The 22,005-nt window shown below is 31.5% G+C and overlaps 4 protein-coding genes across 4 annotated transcripts; 1 reads left to right on the forward strand and 3 right to left on the reverse strand.

Moving 5' to 3' along the window:
- Positions 1-1,248: 1,248 nt before the first annotated feature.
- Positions 1,249-1,648, reverse strand: OCT59_013116 (uncharacterized protein; the record flags this gene model as incomplete). Its single annotated transcript, XM_066140611.1, has 2 exons — positions 1,249-1,461; positions 1,622-1,648. 2 exons carry the CDS (start codon positions 1,646-1,648, stop codon positions 1,249-1,251), a joined length of 240 nt encoding a protein of 79 aa, XP_066001482.1.
- Positions 1,649-1,886: 238 nt separating this feature from the next.
- OCT59_013117 (uncharacterized protein) lies at positions 1,887-2,195 on the reverse strand (the record flags this gene model as incomplete). The annotated part of the gene is made up of 1 exon (XM_025325363.2): positions 1,887-2,195. The coding sequence occupies one exon, from the start codon at positions 2,193-2,195 to the stop codon at positions 1,887-1,889; it is 309 nt and encodes a 102-aa protein (XP_025181619.2).
- Positions 2,196-2,275: 80 nt separating this feature from the next.
- OCT59_013118 (uncharacterized protein) lies at positions 2,276-2,518 on the reverse strand (the record flags this gene model as incomplete). Its single annotated transcript, XM_066140612.1, has 1 exon — positions 2,276-2,518. The coding sequence occupies one exon, from the start codon at positions 2,516-2,518 to the stop codon at positions 2,276-2,278; it is 243 nt and encodes an 80-aa protein (XP_066001483.1).
- A 4,505-nt stretch (positions 2,519-7,023) lies between these two features.
- Positions 7,024-7,362, forward strand: OCT59_013119 (uncharacterized protein; the record flags this gene model as incomplete). The annotated part of the gene is made up of 2 exons (XM_066140613.1): positions 7,024-7,106; positions 7,236-7,362. The coding sequence occupies 2 exons, from the start codon at positions 7,024-7,026 to the stop codon at positions 7,360-7,362; spliced, it is 210 nt and encodes a 69-aa protein (XP_066001484.1).
- Positions 7,363-22,005: the final 14,643 nt, after the last annotated feature.

Genomic DNA, 22,005 nt, shown 5'->3' on the forward strand with positions numbered 1-22,005 from the left:
CCCATTAGATGGTTCCCTGCGAGTTGGACTTTACGAGAAAGAAAACAACATGAAAAGTTCCAAGCCATTATTCATGACATTCCGGAGGACATGATGATGGCTACCTTGTGGATGGACCATAAACCATGTGAATTTTTAATGAAGTGCGGTGCTAGCTCATTTAAAATCATTCAAACAAGTAAAGGAAGGAGGAAACTTGTGGCCTATTTTGAGAATTGGGAGACCACACTAAGGGCCTAAGATACGCCACAGTTTTTCGTACCTGATGGTAAGGAATTGAAATGGTGTCGACACTCCATTCCTACCTTGAAGGCACAACGTAAACTGAAAGCTAAAAATACACTGAATACGAAAAAGTCAGGTAAGTCTGGCAAAAATTTGGACAGTAATCAGCCTAAGAAGAAGGATAAACCTGCATCCTCGCAAAAAGTCTCTAAAAATAATAACCAGGAGGAGAAATACCCGAATACTCAGAAGAAGGCAAAGAAATCCTCGAAGATAAAGGGTAATAATAAAGATAACAAGGCGGTTTTAGCAGAAATTTTAACTTTATTACAGAAACTAGTTTAGCCTATGCTTTGATTAGCGGTTTTACGAATTTCAGAATTGTATTATTTTTAGGATAGAATATATCTATGTGTCGCACCACAATTTCTTGGAAAGAGAACTTGTCCTCTCCACTTTTTTTTTTTCCCCTCCTTTTTTTTTACCCAGTGTGTTCGCCTGGATTATTATCAGAAGTGGTAGTAGTGCCTGTCTTTTTATTTCAAGAAGTTCGGGTTGGCTTCCAGCTTCTCTGGTTGTCAATGGTAAGATTTCATTTAGGTTGTACTATATAGTCATGCCTTTGTATAATTCTCTGCTGGCTTCACATAAAATAAATAAATAAATAAACTAATAATATTTTTTTGGGTGGATATAGCTTATGATAATTTGTTTGTATGGTATATAAACTTGATATCAATAAAGCATATATAAATCATTAAAAAAAAAAAAAAAACTAATAATATTTTTTTTTACAAGAAATACTATATTTCATATTAAATTTATTCAGCATTATCATTATTGAATTTGTAGCAATAATCAATTGTAATTTATATATAACTGAATTAAAAAAACTATAGATTGCCATTTCTTTTTTTCCTACAATTAAAAATCCTATAGCATTATTGTTTGTCTCATTAACTTTTTCTTTTCCTTTGCTTTACATTGCTACAACATCTTGTAGAGTAGCCAAATCTTGTTTGATTAATTGAATCTCATTATTATCTTACTAGCTCTATGGATGCTATTAGTACTTCTATTTTGTACATTTCTAGGCCTAGTGAGAATGGAAGCCCTAGTATTTGAGCTTTGTACATCTTCAAAATTATCTTCTCCTTTATCCCATTCATACATTTCTTGTTCATGATCACCATAATTACGAACGTCATCATTTCTTCTTCGTATATTTTCTCTATTCTAAGATTGGTCCCTATAATTTCAGTTGTGTATGGATTATCTTGTCTATACCTTCCTTGAGACCCTTTATTATTATATCTTGTTTCATTTGGTCTTGAACGTATCGCATCTGCTTTTCTTGCATTTGTCTTTGGTAGTATCCTGGTTGATATTGTCTTACCGAATCTAAATAATCTCTTCTATTCATAGGTCTATTTCTGGTGTTCGATAATCACATTCACTTATAAGATGAGTTGTATATCCACAATTAAAACATGATTTCATATCTGGTGTCGACCATTCATGTTGTTTATTTCGTCTCATTATCACCCTATCAGTTCCCCTTTGCATACTTTCTTCATCTTTAAAATATACATATACGTATAACTGTGTACAATTTGTTTTAGTGTTTCTAGGTATTCTACGTTAAATTCTTCAATAAAATCTTAATATTCTCTAGCATTTGCATTTGAAGGTAATCCATTTAACTTAGCACAGAAAGCTCTTCTTTCTTCCCTTTTATCTAGACTTAACTCCATCAGAGTAACATAAAGCATTTCATTATAAACCCATAATATTGGGTGTCCATAAAAGGCGTCTGCATAAAAAATTTGTTTATTTGGTTGATATGGATTACATCTAGTCACATAAACTCCATTTTCTTCCAATTCACCATATCTTCTCAGGAATGGTTTCAGAACAGCGGTTGTTATTTCTAAGGATGCGTTATAAATCTGAATAGTACGATTGCACATTCCTTCGTTTGTTTGTTTTCTTTGTGTGCGAATGTTTTGGTATGGTGTGAAATTAATTGTATCATTTGCACAAGGGAAATCTAGTTTATAATTTCTTCATATATTTTTTGTGATGCAATATTAATTATCAAACAATATCCAATGATATCTTTCTTCTTTTTGGCTTGTTTACTCTGATTGGGTTCATCATCATTATCACGTGACCTGTCTTTTAGGATTTGAGAAATGCCCAGTTCTAAAGCAGGGTCTGATATCAAATAGTCCCTTGTCTTTTTAAGAAAATTGGTAGCAACTGACCCAGTAATTTTATCAGATAATTTCATATGATTCAATATAAATAAATTACTTTAAAATCTTTATTAATTTTAAGGAGTTAAAGTTATTACCAAAATAGGTATTTAAACTTGCTTTTTTACTAATTCTTGAAATATTCAAAATATCAAATTTTCAAATTGAAAATCATAGGGTGGTCTTACAATTTTGCAATCAGCTGTAATAAGATATATCATATTTATGCTTTCAAGCCCATTATAATCTTAGACAAAAAAAATGCACTGAATATTGTAATATTTGTATGAAAGACCAATAATTATAAGAAAAAACTGGTATGAATATAAATAATTGTTAGAAAGATGTTATTATTACATTAAAGTGAAATTAGTTTATATAAAAGAAAATTAATAACCATAAAAAAGAAACTAACTGAATGTAATCTTTATTTTCACTGACCTATTAAAATTGAAGGAAATGCATTAAATTTTCAAGTAAATATATTTCTCAATATACCTGTAAATTTTTGCTATTACAACCCACCTCAAAAAAACTTCCAATTATCAGAGGAAAGCTGATGAACTTATTTATCATGATTCTTTTCATAATCAGCATGATTTTATTGCCGTTTACAGACTCATTACTAATGCATAATTATCTTATAAGAAAATCAATCAAATAAATTATATTGGAACTGCAGTAGCATATTGGTTAGGAATATAATACCCCAGATTATATTTCTAAGTTCAGCCAGAATATTTGACCATGATCATGAGTTCTCTGGACTGGCCCAAGTCAATTGATATTCTGATGATTTTTTTTGTTAACAACAGTTGAAAGGTCATTTCATTTATCATTTTAGTTACTTGAATTGAAACTCATAATTAACAAAATAAAAATATAGTACATCATACACTTCCATTAAATGTTAAAGTAAATCTGCATATTTACTATATCACCAAACAATAGAATTCCATTATACCAGTTAAAATTCTCACAAGTGAAACTGCCTATTTATTGGGAGATGACTGGTTGTGATCAGAGGTACAGGTATCATGAGCATCAGGTAAGTTGGAAAATTATTAGAGGTAGAATTGATTATGAGCATCATCCAAAAGTTCTATAAGTTGAGTAATAATTTGGGTTTTAAGAGCAAGATCAGATGTTGGAGGTATGCAGATAACAAAAATCCGTAATTTAACAGAACATTTAAAATAAGGTTTAAGGGATAGTTTTTTTATAGTTTTGGCAAGGTTTCGCCATTTTGGTATTTCGCCAACTTGCCAAAACCCCCTAGTTTCTCCAGCAACCTTAATTAAAGGCCATTATATTAAAGATATGGGCCGGTGTAAAAAGATTGGTACCTCACCCGAAAAGGAAAAAATTTTACACTAAGAAAAATACCGTATGACTAAAACAAAATGGGCTGAAAAAAATATATATATTACAATGACTTTGAATAAACATTTTTACTAATATTTTTTTACCCTACTATGGATAGTTTCTCTACAAAATGAAGCAATGCATCACTAACTGATAACGAAAAGTTGATGATAATTAATGTTTACAATTATTTTTTGGGGGCTAACTTTAAAAAGGAGGATCATCATCAGGTCACATTACGCAAGCGTGTTGCTGAGGTGTTTGGGCATAGGGGAAAGTACAGTTGGGAGGGTGGTTTCAAACTGGAAAAGCCATAGAGATGATACTTTTACACTACACAAAATGCTTAAATATCCTAAATTACAATTGAATGGTTAAATTCTCATGATATTGCTTTTTCTGATGAATTAAGAAAATCAGAACTTTTGAAGCTGGTTCAAATAAACAAAGAAAAGGTTCCATTTTCTTGTGTTAACATTGCAGAACAATATGAATATAAAGTTAAATTTACCCTTCCATACCATAATTGTGAACTCCAACCTATTAAACAGTTGTAAAGGGTAAAGTTGCATGCTCAAGTCCACACCCAAACCTTTTATTTATTAGAAATTCACTTTTAAATGTATTTAAAAAAAATTTTCTTCAAAGGTTATTGTAGGACTTCGGGAAAGAGCTTTTAAAAATGTTAAGAAATATTTTGAATCTGATAAAAATATACAATTAATTAATTTATTTATTTATTTTATGTGAAGCAGGAGAGATTATACAAAGGCATGACTAGAATATAGTACCACCTAACTAAGTCTATTATCGACAAACAGAGGAGCTGAATACCAACCCGAACTTCTTGAGAAAAAAGACCTGAACCACTACCCCGTCCGATAAAAGTCCAGGCAGATACACTGGGGAAAAATAAAAAAAAGTGGAGAGGACAAGTCCCCTTTCCAAGAAATTTGTGGTGCGAACACATAAATATTTTCTATCCTAAAAACAATACAATTCTGAAATTCGTAAAACTGCTAATAAAAGCGTAGGCTAAACTAGTTTCTGTAATAAAGTTAAAATTTCTGCTAAAACCGCCTTGTTATCTTTATTGTTACCCTTTTTCTTCGAGGAATTCTTTGCCTTCTTCTGAGTATTCGGGTGTTTCTTCTCTTGGTTATTGTTTTTAGAGACTTCTTTCGAGGATGAAGGTTTATTTATTTATTTATTTATTTATTTTATGTGAAGCTGGCAGGGGTCGAGGATAAAGGTTTATCCTTCTTCTTAGGCTGATTACTTTCCAAATTCTTATCAGACTTACTTGATTTTTTCGGATTCGGTGTATTTTTAGCCTTCAGTTTGTTTTGTGCTTTCTTCAAGGTAGGAATGGAGTGTCGACACCATTTCAACTCCTTACCATCAGGTACGAAAAACTGTGGCGTATCTAAGGCCCTTAGTGTGGTCTCCCAATTCTCGAAATAGGCCACAAGTTTCCTCCTTCCTTTGCTTGTTTGAATAACTTTAAATGAGCTAGCACCGCACTTCATTAAAAATTCACATGGTTTACGGTCCATCCACAAGGTAGCCATCGTCATATCCTCCGAAATGTCATGAATAACGGCTTGGAACTTTTCACGTTGCTTTCTTTCTCGTAAAGTTTAACTTGCAGGGAACCATCTAATGGGTATACCTCCCAGGTCTGTCGTCCAATATTTGTTAAACTGGGGAAGGGCAAATGAGGAAAGAGCTATTTTGACTCCAAGAGTCTGATACTTATGTTGCCGTTTAATGGAACATTTAATAGCGTTCCCCCAAAATTTTAACTCTGCTATTATTTTCTGCAGGTTCCAGGTATACGGGATATCATAAACTATTATGTCTCGGATTCGCTCTTGCTCCTCTCCGACAGCTTCGTATCCTGTCAGTATCTGCGTAGCCTCCAGTTCGGATGATTTCTTTCCCTTTTGGGAATTTTTGGCTGATGTTTTCACATCAGGTTTTGCCTTTGTTGATTGGTTCGCGACTTGTTTATCATCTGTAACACACGCCTTTTGTTTATCTTTTTTCCGGGAGTTTTTGGGGATTACAGTCTGATCAACAGGGGTCATTACTATATCAGGCATTGATGGAAGCTTGATAGGTACTGGATCTGGTGGTTTTTAGAATCCTTGGCATAAAAGATCATCTTCATCAAGCGGCAGATGTGATGCATCCATCAGATAATCTTCAGTGTTCTGAGAATCATCATCGTCGTCATCATCGTCATCACCCATATCACCAAAATTGCAAAGGAATTGGTGTGAAAAATTATCCCAAGACCTGGACGCAGCATATAGCGCTATAGAAAATATTAGCGAAAGAGTGGTGGGTTGTATATTCGTAGCTTGAGCTTGTGAAGTGAAGTTCGCAGGGTTGGCTGTTTCGCCAAACTTCTGTATCAGTAACTGGGCTTTATCCTTAGGTACTGAGGGGTTTTTTTCAAATAAGTCCTTGAGGAAACCGTCCTGTACAAAAGAACTTAAGTGGTGTGTAAAAGTTTGAAAATAAATTTCGTTAAACTTGGAAACGAAGTCTAAAGCTTCTTCGTTTGTTGTTCGGCTCTTATCCATAGACATTTTTTTTATATATTTATGTAATAAAATTTAATAAAGGGGATTATTTTTTTAAAAAAAATTATTACGCAGAAATTTTTGTAAAAAATGTATTTGGGAAAAAATATACAATTAATTGATGAAGAATTTGACGCTCATAGTAGTTCTGATGAGGATCACATGTCATGACATAATATTTATATTGTATTTTTCCCAATACATACTGATAATATTAAATAAATAAAAAAAAATATTTATATAATAAAATTTTTTTTTATTGATGCAATGTTTGAGGTACCAATCTTTTTGCACCGGCCCATAGCAATATTAAAGGTTGGAAAGAAAGTAAGGATTGATGAATAAGGAGCAATAAAAGATTGTTTTAAAATACTATTGCCTAATTCTAAATCTGCGGGGTTGTCAAAATCAATATTGTTGTTAATCATTAAGTCATAATGATAAAATATATGGGGTGAAAGAAGGTAAAATTATTGGGAAGAACTGGAAATAGATTCAATAAAGCAACCAATACGAGTAGTGAGTGTATCAAGTTTAGAACTAATATTAGTATGAACAGAGTGAAGTTTTTGAACTTCTTAATCATGTGTATCAATATGGCATTTGTAGAAGGTAAAATGTTTGAAAAGACATTTGAGAATCATCAGGATAATCAAGCACCATTATGGTAGAAGTGAAAGAATGGATCTGTAAATAAAGGAGGTTGAAACAAAGAGTCTGGAACTAATATAATGTTCAATTTTAGTCATTCTTTGATCCAAAAGTTCTAAGGCCAAAATCCATTGTTTAACATTAGCCATTTTCTTCGTAATTTCATTGAGCTGATTAGTTTGGTTGGACATATTGGAACTGCCAGGAAATTTCAAAATAGAGCTGTTGCAATTTATTATTTGGCTGAGAAGCAGGATCACATTTATCAGTAGAAAAGGATCGTTCTTTAGATTGAGGATAAGCATGGCCAGATTGTTGATTTTGATTATTGTTATTAGAAGATTTCTGATTATATGATCAGAATTAGCATTCTCTGATGCCTTGAAATGGGATTGATTACAAGACTTAGAATATGCAGATTGCAACCTAGTTTATCACAGATCCCACTTCAGATTGCATTCTTGCAGAGCAATGGTTTGTTCCATTGTGGTGTCCAGGAGAGAAGGTCTTAGGAATTGAAGATAATGTAAGCCCATCTTTAGGTATATACAAATTAAAGAATAAGACAAGCAGTGCTAAATCTATATCTTGGTATTGGTAGGAAGCTGAATAAGTAATGCAACATGTTTCCAGCATGACTTTTTTTGATCCAAGGTGAGTGGAGTGATTTTTAAACAGGTGGAATAACAATAAACCACTTATTGATCATTTAAACGTTTGATGGTGTCAGTGTCATCTTTGAGATAAAGAAAGGGATATTCATGACTTGAATAGCCTACAGGTCTTCAGCAAGCTTAAGTTGTCTCAGATTGTGTGCATGGAACTTGAGATCAATAAGATCAGGATTGGTACCATTAACACAAACATCATGGTCCTTTGCAGTATAGAAATGGATGATAAGATGTTTAGATTTGTCTTTACCAATAGTTTTATCTTTATCAATATAACTTTGGTAAGTTTCTAGAAAAAGATTATTGATAGTATCAATCATTGTTCTATTAGTGGACAGCCTGAAAATCCTGTCTAAAATAGAAATGGTGGGCTTTTGGCTCGGGTATTGCCACTTGCCCATCAAAATGATAACCAGTTGCAAATACTCAGAAGAAGGCAAAGAATTCCTTGAAGAAAAAGGTGAAGGTGATAAAGTTAACAAGGAGGTTTTAGCAGAAATTTTATCTTTATTACGAAAATTAGTTTAATCTTTAGATAGATTCTGCAGAATATTTTTATTTTTTTTTATTTCTACTCTAGGCCCTATGGTTTGCTCTGGTTAACTCCTTTTTTTTTTACCCAGTATGTATAGGTTATCCTTTGTGGTGAAGTTTCACCTAGGTATAGCTCCACTCTTTATCAAAGGGTGAGATTTTGTACAATAATGTATAGAATTTATTATCTCTAGTACTTAGCACATTTATTTGTACCTTTATAGTCATTGATAACTTCTCTCTAAAAAATAAATAAAAAAAAAAATAATAATAAATATATTTATATGTGAGTTATATGCCAATATTATTATAATATCATAAAATTTACTATCCTAATCACCTTTTTGTGCTTAAGTAACTCAATTGTACATAAAAAACTACAGTATGTATAATTAGTAATTTAAAACCATGTTTAGTTTTTGTTAAAGGGTTGCATTTTGTGGTTATAGTCAAAAAGTAGTAGAAAAGTCGGTATAGTAAACTTTTTTGTAAAAGTGTTGTATCATAAAAGGAACATGTAGGCAAAAATATAAAAAATAAAAGTTTACTAAATTTTGGATGTGTTATTTGAAAAAAAAAAATCATGTTGGTATTTGACTTGAAGTTTTGGTAATATTTTTGCTGATCATTTTTTAATTAATGATTGTGACTGATAATAATGTATTAAACATAAAATTTTCTAAGAGTTTTATATGTAAACCTTACCTTAAGCATCCTGTATAAATATTATAGAAGTTATTTTATTTTAATTATTATAGATTTTAGTGATCAGAGTATAATGATTGTAAATTTATTGAAATCATTCAAATGAATCAGAAACAGTTGAGTTCAAAATATATCATACAATGAAATTAAACTAGTGAATCTAATATTAGTAAGATCTTACATATGTATACTTGTTTTTAGAGAGGACCCCTTCTTTTAGCCTGCACTTGTAAGAAAATTCCAACAAGACCAATAAAAAAAAGACAGGGTAAAAAAGGTTAATATTATATAACATGATAGTGAGTACTCTAAACTCCTTATTTGGCTCAGCCATTTCAGACTTCTTCTTTTGCTGTCTATTAATATTCTTTTGCAAAACATTCAGATTCTTGTCTTAGTTCTGCTTCTAAATAGAATCTGTTTTTTTGGTGACTGCCAATTCAAGGTGGGTGAAAAATATTGAATTTAAACACCTTTGAATTCTTCAAAGTTGAATTCTTTATTACAGCAGATTGCAAAATTGTAAGACCATCCTATGATTTTTTAATTTGAAAATTTGATATTTTGAATTTTTCAAAAACCAGTAAAAAATCAAGTTAAAAACCTGTTTATTCAACTCTTTAAATAAAAATAGAAATATATCATATGATTCAATATAAATAAATTACTAAAGTTATTACCAAAATAGGTATTTAAACTTGCTTTTTTACTAATTCTTGAAAAAATTCAAAATATCAAATTTTTAAATTAAAAATCATAGGGTGGTCTTACAATTTTGCAATTTGCTGTAAGTGTTTTATCTAAGCTTGCCTATATTTTAAAATTCATAATCAACTTTATTTTGAATAATCTTAAATGCTAAAGTACCATCTAATGGATTGGCAGGATCTTAGTAACAAATTTAAATATATCCATCACAACGGTCTGGAATCTCTCGTATTCTTTATGCTGCTTTAAAGTTCAGGATGCAGGAAACTATTGAATTCAGCAAAGCAGTCTATAGACATTGACTTTAATTGCCGATTCGTCTAAGAATAGCACTGTGTTACTAATAAAATTCAGGGTTAAATTTGCCAATTTTGTGCTAGAACACAATCTTCAGAAAAGGATATTTTCATAGACGACATATTAACTATAAATAAAGTCATATGATATACTGAAAAAATACTTGAAAAAAGAGAATTTGCAAAAAAAATTATACGTTCATATGCAAAATAATGAGTTTACTATGTACATGCGTCAGATTTAACCTTAAAATGTAAGAAATTTCAATATTTTATTTTACTATATTTATAGAACTAGTAAAAAATTGAAAGGTACTTTTATTTGTGAAATGGGTGAAATGGGTAAAAGTTTATCCCACGCGTAAGATGTAAAAAACGGGTTTTTTTATTATTGTTAATATCCTGAATTTTATTAGTAACGCAGTACTGATTTTAGACGGATTGGCAATTAAATGCAATAACTTGACTCCATTTCCTTAGGTTTGTAAAGATATTGAGTTGTGAAATAGTGGAGGGGATATTATAGATAACTATTTTACAGATATCCTACTTATCTTGTGAAGAATATCCAGTCATAACAGTTGAAATCATTTTCTCCAGTATAAGCTTAGACTTTTTAGTCTATGATTTGTTAGGTATACTACTCTTTTTCAAAGTATTTTAAGTTTTTGAATATCCAAAAAGGATGGTGATGCAGGCTGAAAATTATCAGAACCAAAACTTGATATGATCTTAGCATATGTAACACATTTCTTTTCTCTTGGGATATATGACTGAGCTTGTATATTCAATTTTGTTTATGTTGCAAAGGGTACCTTCGTGATCTATCACCTATTAGAAGGCCAAGGGTATATAACCGAAACTACCACAGTTGTAGGTGTCCATTTTGGCTACCTATGATTAAGGATGGTCATCAGTCCTACCGGTCCTACTCGGTTCTAGACCGGTCAGTCCCAGGACTTGTAGGACCGGACCGCGATCTTGCATTTTTTTGTGGTGCAGTAGGACCGGTCCTGAAGACCGACCAGTCCTCATATCGGTCTTCATATAATAAATGATTTTTATATTGAATAAATCTATTAATCTGATGAAGGTCTTTATAAAATAATATAAAGACTGACCAATTCTAAACCAATAAACAATGACAATCACTTCTCCCCACTTGTAGAGTTGCCTGTCAAAATGCCAACTCCAAAAAAGTGTTTAATTGCTAATTCGGTTAAGATCGGCAGTGTCTTACTATGTAAAATCGGGACAAAAAAAGAAAATAATTATCTCTTGATCCAATGATCCAATTTCAATGAACTTTTTTTTGTTTTATAGATCTTGATTTCCTCAATAAAATAAAAAATTTATTGAAATTGAAATACTAAATTATAAGAAAATCGTGAAAAAGTATTTCATATTATTATTATGACTAAATTTTAGTAAATCATAAAAAAAGAATTGATTCCTAATTCAGTGATCCAATTTCAATAATTTTTTTTTGTCTTTTAGGTCTTAACCTCTTCTTCACAATAAAAAAAAGTTTGTCAATATTGGACTGCTAGATCGGAAGATAATCACAAAGATATATTTTGCCATATCAGCTGAATCTAAAAATCGTTCCTGGCAAAATATGTTTTCGCAATTATATCACGATCTAGAGGCCCAATTTTGACAAAATTTTTTTATTATGTAGAGATTATTGAGATCTAAATAACAAAAAAAAGTTTATTGAAATTGGATCACTGAATCAGGAGATAATTGTCTGCTTTGTTATTAATGGAATCTGATCGTTGTCAGTAAAATATGTTTTTGTGATTATCTCACAACCTAATGGTCCAATTTCAATGAAATTATTTTTATTTTATAAAGGTAATCCAGACTTACAGAACAAAAAAAAGTTCATCAAAATTGGATTATTAGATCATATGATAATTATTTTTATTATTTGCACCAATTTCCCCAATTTTACATAGTAGGACACTGCTGATCTTAACCGAATTAGCAATTAAGCGGAATATCTCATCATCCAGTGATCATAAAACGATAAAACTACTACCATTCAAATCGTTTCAACAAGACGCGTCAAATGGTGGCTAAATTATATTTTCAGGATCAATAGATAGCCAGCAATTATTGAATTTGTTATCAAATAGTTTTGCCAATGTAATTTTTTTTCTATCGATTATAAAATAATAATTTTGATACCATTCGACGCATCTCATTGAGACGATTCGAATGGTGGTAGTTTCATATTTTTATAATCACTGGATGGTGAGATATCACGATTATTATCACAAATACAATAATAGTAAGTGCATGACGCATGTGATGATCATTTGTAAAAAAAAAATTTGTATATTTAAAAAATCCCAATTAGTGTTCATATTTATAAAACAAGGCTATTCCTAATAAAGTTAAGGAAAAAAATTTTTTTATTTGTAAAAAAAAAGAAAAAAGACTGATCGGTCTTAAAAAGACTGTGGTTCTTAAAAAGACCGACAGTCTTATTATATGTGATACAGGACTGAAAGACCGTGGTCCTACACTAAGACAGACCAGTCTGTCTTTTTATGGTGTGTGACTGTAGAACTGCGGTCTTTTAGAACCGATGACTATCTTTACCTACGATTGGAGAGGAGGAAGGGACCACATCTAGCTACATTGGTATCGTAGAGTGACCATCCAGACAAGAAGTCCCCACCTAGTGACCTCAAGGATAGGAATGCGCACATGCCAAATAAATTGATTAAAAATTAATTTTTTTTTAAAAAAAAATAAAAATTATTGAGTTTCGTACTTAGACAGTTCTAATAAAACAGAATTTAATAATAATTATGAATATTTTGAAAGAATAATTGATCCAAAAACTGGTGATGAATTACATATTTGCAAAATCTTAGATAATGATGGCAACTAGTGTAAAAAACAAAGAAGTTCAACAGGAAATGTAATTTAGCATCTTGAAAAGAAAAAGGTAGATATTTTTTACTTTAATTACTATATATTTAAAAAGTTATATGTTTAAAAATTTTTAAATTCTAATATGTTACAAATAAAGTATATAAAGAAATGATAAATATATTCAATTCATCATTTATTATGCCAGAAAAAAAAAAATTTGAAAAAAGTTATAATCACAATCAAAAAAATTGCCATAATCATTTTTTTAATGAAACATCATGGAATATTCAAGCTAAGCAAAATATAGTTATCTTAAAGTAACTGCTACTTATATCACACTAGATCTTAAAATTAAAGATGTTATGTTGGAGATCAAATATATGTCTTCTCATCATATACCAGTTGTTATTACTGATTCCCTACATAAAATTATTTCAGATTGGAAATTAGAAGATCATATCTCTTCAATCACTACTAACAATAGAACTAATATGGTAGTTAAAGCAGGACCCCAAACAATATATATATAGGTCAGATAAAAAATTCAAAATTTACTAAGGTCAATAAGCAAATATTTTTCATGTCTGCTAAGCAAACTTTTATCTAACCCATAAATTTTTTACACTGCTAAGCAACTTATTTTATGACATATATATATTTATATATAATTTTTTTTATAAAATATGTATATAAAAAAAACTAAAAAAACAAAAATTTTTGAAATAATGTATGGATAAAGCTATTATTATTTTTTTGTAATATTACAACTTATAAATGTTTCTTATTAATATTTCGTATATCTGTTCTGTGACTTCGGAGCGTAATTTGGGCACTTTAATCAAAGGAAACATCCAAAACCTTCTTAAGTAAAGTTGTTCAGCAGGTTCGAATCTACTTATATATAAATCTTTATCATGATTGAATAGATATTTATGGATTTATTTATGTTTTTTGTAATGCTACCAATACGCGGAATTTTTATTTTTAAAATTTACTGTAAAATTTGTCAAAAAAAATATTTTTAAAAAATTTTCTAAGTAAAAATGAAATAACTTTTATTGATTATTACAAAAATTATAGTGTAAAATTATAAAAAAACAGAAAAACACTTATTTTTCCCTTCCCACCCACCCGTTACTCACATTTCAAATATATATTTTTTAAATGTTACATGGACGCGTATATGATTTATAATTTTAATGTTATGCGGACGCGTATTTGTTTTATCAAAAACACATTACACGATTACATCTAAAAATGTTCCCTGTATTACGTATACAATTAACTTATTCTTTGTATTAAAAATAGTAAATTTTTTTTATACAAACATGTTTATAACTTTGTTTACATATTTTTATTAGATTTTTTAATGTGAAAATAAATAAATATTATATTATATATATATATTAAAAAATTCTATCCTGCTACGCAAATATATATCTGACTATTAATAATTTAATACTCTGCTACGCATAATTATATCTGACTATTTAAAAATTATGTTATCAAATAAGCAATAATAAATCTCACATAGGAAAAATTTTTATATGTTGGTTAAGCAAACTCAAAACCTACCTTTATATATATTGTTCGGAGTCCTGTTAAAGCTGCCAACTGAAATTATTTCCTAATTCTGAAATAATTTCGATTAGAATTTTATTTCCAAAACTAACTGAAATTCTTCTAAAATCCCAAAATCTTTCTAAATTTCTAAACTCCCAAAATTGTCTGAAACTTCTGATTGGCCTATTATAAAATCATATGACTTTATAAATTTACCAAAATTTTTATCTGTATTCTAATTCCATAATTCTAGCTCTGTAATAATCCTCCTGACATGTGTAGTTTATATGTTCATTTTGTATATAAAGACGTATAATTTCCTCATATAGTATTTTTATTTTATTTTTATAGGTATTGCTAAATATCACCAGTGGTAATCGTCACTACATGTAAAATATTTTTTGAATTTCAAAAATTTTTGACTGAGATATTATTCTAATTATAATATAAAATATCATTACTATATATAAATTTATGGACTAGATAGTACTCCAAAGTAGTGATGCCTGCCTAAACTCTTTTTGCCAAAATTTTGGTTTCATTCCCAATTAGTTTTAGTTTCATCATTATAATAATAATTTTTAATTTTAATTTTAATTATAAAAAATTATAGTTTTATTATAAAAATATATAAAATTAATAGGATCCCAAATATCACATATATAACTCACATTTAAGTTAATTTAGCAAATTCGGTTAGATAAAGCAAATTAATTAAAAATTAATTAATAGTTATAATTATGAGTTTTAGCAAATTGTGTTGATTTTACAAAGTTATATTTTATATTTGAATAAATTGGTACTTTTTTTTAAATTTAACTTATCCTCTTTTTTTTAACTTTTATAGATAATATTTTTAAAATATTAATTTCAGGATCCAAGTTATATTTTGGCTAGAATTAAGTATAATTCTGGCCAAAATTAAGCATAATGCAGGCCAAAAACTGCCTGATTAGTTTTGCAATATTTTATTTTTTTGATAATTATTTATATAGTATATAATTTATTATGGATAAATTTATTTGTAACATCCTGTTATACACTTTTTTTGTAACAACCTTGGAAAATTAGGTCAGATAAAAATTTTATAAAATTTAAAAATTTTAAATTTATCGCTTTTTTTATAATATTGAATTTATACATTTATTTATTATAAAATCACGTGATTTTGGTGGCTTTAAACCAATCATTGCACAAAAATAAAATACATGGTACAAGTATCAACATGTATTTATTTAAAGAAACTTAACTATATGCACTCTATAAATGTTAATGGCTTCTGCAAACATGACATTCATTAAGTGAATTGTTAAAAAATAAGTCAAGACAAAGAATCAAAACAAAGATAGATATATTACCAATTCTGGCACCTTGTGCTATTATGTCCTATTTGACCACACGTTTTGCAGGTATATTTCGTGCAAGACTTTGTTTCAGTTGAGGATTTATATTGCTTTGTTTCTGGGCGCCCTTTACGTCATGAAACTAGCAGATTTTCAACTTGTAAAGGTTCATTTTCTTTGTTGTCATTCACTTGAACTTCCATAAGGTCTTGATTTTATGCAATTTCTATTTCTTTGTGCTTGTTAATAAACTTTTTTAACCATCCAATTATCTCACCATGACTATCATGCTCAACAGCAAGTTGAGTTGCCTGCCGTGCAACAAAGGATTTGGAACAAGTGTTATACTTGAAAAATTTTGCATGGCCTTCTGGCTTACAAAAAGAGTTGTTGAACCAGCATCCTTACTTTTTTTATCATCAACATACTATCATAAAGGTATCATCTGAATTTGAAAGCCAGCCACTGCTGAAATCATCATTACTCAAAAATAATGATGACAAACAATACTGTGGGATATATTAGACATACACAAACAGAGATATGAGACAGGGTCGTGTTTTTTGTTATCAGGTTTAAGATTGCCCATCTGGCCTAACACGAAATGCCAAAACTCTTATATAGTGGTGAAATGCTGAAATGCTGAAATCTGCCGAAACTGCGAAACTGCTGAAACTTGCGCATAATAAATAGTAATATTTTATATAAGTTTCGGCATAGTTTTGGCATTCCTTATATCTTCATTTACACATTTACACGTAATTAAAAATATTGATATATTCTGTTTTATTGTTTTATTGTATTATTATTTGTAATATTTTTATTTTATTGTAATAACAATAAAAATTTCTAATCAATGATATTCATGTACTAAAAGTGAAAAAACATATATATTTTTTTGACGCAATTAAGTATAACTCCTTCATCATCCAAAAGTCCGACAACCTAAAAAAATAAAACAAAGAAAGAAACATTAATATGTTTCTTTAAAATTTTAAGAAATACTTCTCCCCTCCCTCAGTCCCTCTAACTTACATTCAAAGCCTACGTTTCTTTAATATTAAAAACACACCACATCTTTACCTAAAAATAAAAGAAAAATGGCGTTAATGTTTCCCAAATAACACCTACCTGTATACTTCAAGGGAAAGTCAGAAATCTAAAAATGAAAGCAGAATGAAGTTAGTGTTGTTTCATAACCCATTACACAACCATACACCCACCCAAACACCTACTCGCATATTCCGCTTCAAGAGAAAGCCAGAAATCTAAAAAAATAAAAAGGAATGTCGTTAGTGTTGTTTTATAACGCCATTTCATATTATACACCCATCAAAACTTCACTTGCTGCATATTCCACTTCAAGAGAAAGCTGGAAATCTAAAAAAAATAAAAAATGAGTTTGTTAGTATTGTTTTATAATGCCATTTAATATTATACACCCACCCAAACGTACTTCACTCTAAGAAAGGACCAAAAGAACAAACTTGGCTTACTTAAATTTGCTGAAACTCATCTAAAAAGCCGTCCTTAGTTCATTCCAACAGAATTCACAGAAGAACAGAAAAAAAAATAAATAATAAAAGCCTTATTTTTTTTAAGACTTTTTTTTAAAATTATGACCAACTGATCAGATTGTCAGATTGATAAACTGATCGGATCAGTAAGTCACTTGACTGATACCGATGCTGAAACTATATGTATATCATATGATATACTGCGCTGAAATGCTGAAATTGTTTTGGCAAGTTATGGCAATTTCACGATTTTGATAGGTTTTGCAGTCTCAGCATTTCTTGATGATTTCACGAAACTAGTTTCAGCAGTTTTGCATATGCCATTCTGCCGAAACCCTTTAGTTTCGGCAAGCAACCTTAATTAGGTCACACATCCGTAATCTTCCATAGTTCACAAACTCTTTCTTCACTAACTTCAGCTATCATTGATTTTAATAAGGTTTGCTTGGCATCATATTTATCTTTAATACACCCATCTTTCATACTAACACCTGGATCCTGTATGGCAAGTCATCAGGCTGGATGTGTGTGTCGCAGGCTCCACCCACCTCGGCCTCACGGCCTCGCAGTACCTACATGGCCCCTACAGGCTCAGGCATCCCCATATATTCTCCACAATCCTCCACATAGATCCTCCACAAAAATATATACCAAAAAAGAATAAAATAAGGAAAAAGAGAGGAAAATAAGAGGGAATCAGAAGAGTGCGGAGGATGTGGAGAATGTGGAGGATATTTTAAAAAAATTGGGAGGATTCCCCCAGAAAAAAGTTTTGATTTTACCCCCCAGATCCTCCACATCCGGAACATCTGGAACAAGTCAGGATTCCATTTGTTTTCCTATTGGAAGCAAAACCAGGTAGGTTAGCAGGTAAGCCCCTAGAAGGTCTGTAAAGCCAGTAAGACTAACCCCGTCCTGTTCCCGTCAGAAAAAATAGTAATTGAACAATGGGTATTGGGAATAGAGCGTATCCAGATAAGTTTAGAAGACAGTACTAATCTGTCTTCCTCTTTTTTGCCTCCTTAAGGGGGTCGTCTATAGCCGTGTTCGATCACGTGATTTGTAAAAATTTATTTTTTACAAATAAAACTTTTCGCCAATACATAAAACTTTCAAGTTGTGTATTTTAGCCTGCTGTGCAAGTTTACTTAGTGCGCAACATGGGGTTTTGAACACCGTTTTTGACTTATTTGAATTTTTTCATTTTCGTCATCCATTTTTGGATATGATTGGCAAAGATTATTCATTCATATGTAAAGTCAAAAACAGTGTTTAAAACCAGCTTTTTTTCACTAAGTAAACTTGTAAAGCAAGCCAAAATACACTTATTCTATAACTTTCATACTTACATTAATCTTTTTTTTTTTATTTTATTTTATGTGAAGCCGGCGGGGGATATTCAAATGAGCATGATTCCTAAGTAATAAAACCTAAGTAATACAACCCAACATATGCCTACCATCGATTTCCGGAGGAGCCGGAAGCCAACCCGAGCTAATTGGAAAAAAGTGACCTGTACCACTACCACGTCCGGTAAAAGGCCAGGTGAACGCACTGGGTAAAAAATAGGAGCGGGAAAAAAAGTGGAGAGGACAAGTCCCCTTTCCAAGAAGTTATGGTGCTAAACATAAATCTGTTCTATCCTAAAAAATAATACAATTCTGAAATTCGTAAAACCGCTAATAAAAGCGTAGGCTAAACTAGTTTCTGTAATAAAGTTAAAATCTCTGCTAAAACCGCCTTGTTATCTTTATTACCACCCTTTTTCTTCGAGGTATTCTTTGCCTTCTTCTGATTCTTCGGGTGTTTCTCCTCCTGGTTATTATTTTTCGGGACTTTCTTCGAGGATGTAGGTTTATTCTTCTTCTTAGGCTGATTACGATCCAAATTCTTATCAGACTTACCTGATTTTTTCGGATTCGGTGTATTTTTAGCCTTCGGTTTGTTTTGTGCTTTCTTCAAGGTAGGAATGGAGTGTCGACACCATTTCAACTCCTTACCATCAGGTACGAAAAACTGTGGCGTATCTAAGGCCCTTAGTGTGGTCTCCCAATTCTCGAAATAGGCCACAAGTTTCCTCCTTCCTTTGCTTGTTTGTATAACTTTAAATGAGCTAGCACCGCACTTCATTAAAAATTCACATGGTTTACGGTCCATCCACAAGGTAGCCATCGTCATATCCTCCGGAATGTCATGAATAACGGCTTGGAACTTTTCACGTTGTTTTCTTTCTCGTAAAGTCCAACTCGCAGGGAACCATCTAACGGGTATACCTCCCAGGTCTGTCGTCCAATATTTATTAAACTGGGGAAGGGCAAATGAGGAAAGTGCTATTTTGACTCGAAGAGTCTGATACTTATGTTGCCGTTTAACGGAACATTTAATAGCGTTCCCCCAAAATTTTAACTCTGCTATTATTTTCTGCAGGTTCCAGGTATACGGGATATCGTAAACTATGATGTCTCGGATTCGCTCTTGCTCCTCTCTGACAGCTTCGTATCCAGTCAGTATCTGTGTTGCCTCCGGTTCGGATGATTTCTTTCCCTTTTGGGAATTTTGGGCTGATGTTTTCACATCAGGTTTTGCCTTTGTTGATTGGTTCGCGACTTGTTTATCATCTGTAACACACGCCTTTTGTTTATCTTTCTTCCGGGAATTTTCGGGTATCACAGTTTGATCAACAGGGGTCATTACTATATCGGGCATTGATGGAAGCTTGATAGGTACTGGTTTTGGTGGCATTTGAAATCCTCGGCGTAATAATTCTTCTTCATCGGGCTCAAGCGGAAATGACTCATCCATTAGATAATCAGCAGTATCCTGAGAACCATCGTCATCGTCATCATCATCATTACCTGTATCGCCAAAATTGAGATAGAATTGGGTAGAAAAATTATCCCAAGACTTGGACGCAGAATATAGCGCTATAGAAAATATTAGCGAAAGGGTAGTGGGTTGTATATTCGTAGCTTGAGCTTGTGAAGTGAAGTTCGCAGGGTTGGCTGTTTCGCCAAACCGCTCTATCAGTATCTGGGCTTTATCCTTAGGTACTGAAGGGTTTTTTTCAAATAAGTCCTTAAGAAAACCGTCTGTAACAAAAGAACTTAAGTTGTGTGTAAAAGTTTGAAAATAAATTTCGTTAAACTTAGAAACGAAGTCTAAAGCTTCTTCGTTTGGTGTTCGGCTCTTATCCATAGACATTTTTATATTTATGTAATAAAATTTAATAAAGGGAATATTTTTTTTAAAAAAAATTATTACGCAGAAATTTTCGTAAAAAATGTATTCGGGAAAGAGTTTTTTTTTCTTACTTACATTAATCTTAGTTCATAAAAAAATGGCTTATTCATAAAATGTCAAGTCACATGATCGAACACGGCTTTAGACGACCCCTCCTTGAGGCATTTATCAATATACTGCTAATACTTATTATGGACTCTTTCCCGAATACATTTTTTACGAAAATTTCTGCGTAATAATTTTTTTTAAAAAAAAATATTCCCTTTATTAAATTTTATTACATAAATATAAAAATGTCTATGGATAAGAGCCGAACACCAAACGAAGAAGCTTTAGACTTCGTTTCTAAGTTTAACGAAATTTATTTTCAAACTTTTACACACAACTTAAGTTCTTTTGTTACAGACGGTTTTCTTAAGGACTTATTTGAAAAAAACCCTTCAGTACCTAAGGATAAAGCCCAGATACTGATAGAGCGGTTTGGCGAAACAGCCAACCCTGCGAACTTCACTTCACAAGCTCAAGCTACGAATATACAACCCACTACCCTTTCGCTAATATTTTCTATAGCGCTATATTCTGCGTCCAAGTCTTGGGATAATTTTTCTACCCAATTCTATCTCAATTTTGGCGATACAGGTAATGATGATGATGACGATGACGATGGTTCTCAGGATACTGCTGATTATCTAATGGATGAGTCATTTCCGCTTGAGCCCGATGAAGAAGAATTATTACGCCGAGGATTTCAAATGCCACCAAAACCAGTACCTATCAAGCTTCCATCAATGCCCGATATAGTAATGACCCCTGTTGATCAAACTGTGATACCCAAAAATTCCCGGAAGAAAGATAAACAAAAGGCGCGTGTTACAGATGATAAACAAGTCACGAACCAATCAACAAAGGCAAAACCTGATGTGAAAACATCAGCCCAAAATTCCCAAAAGGGAAAGAAATCATCCAAACCGGAGGCAACACAGATACTGACTGGATACGAAGCTGTCGGAGAGGAGCAAGAGCGAATCCGAGACATCATAGTTTACGATATCCCGTATACCTGGAACCTGCAGAAAATAATAGCAGAGTTAAAATTTTGGGAGAACGCTATTAAATGTTCCGTTAAACGGCAACATAAGTATCAGACTCTTCGAGTCAAAATAGCACTTTCCTCATTTGCCCTTCCCCAGTTTAATAAATATTGGACGACAGACCTGGGAGGTATACCCGTTAGATGGTTCCCTGCGAGTTGGACTTTACGAGAAAGAAAACAACGTGAAAAGTTCCAAGCCGTTATTCATGACATTCCGGAGGATATGACGATGGCTACCTTGTGGATGGACCGTAAACCATGTGAATTTTTAATGAAGTGCGGTGCTAGCTCATTTAAAGTTATACAAACAAGCAAAGGAAGGAGGAAACTTGTGGCCTATTTCGAGAATTGGGAGA

The sequence above is a fragment of the Rhizophagus irregularis genome, chromosome 20 (genome assembly GCF_026210795.1).
Source record: "Rhizophagus irregularis chromosome 20, complete sequence".
NCBI lineage: Eukaryota > Fungi > Glomeromycota > Glomeromycetes > Glomerales > Glomeraceae > Rhizophagus > Rhizophagus irregularis.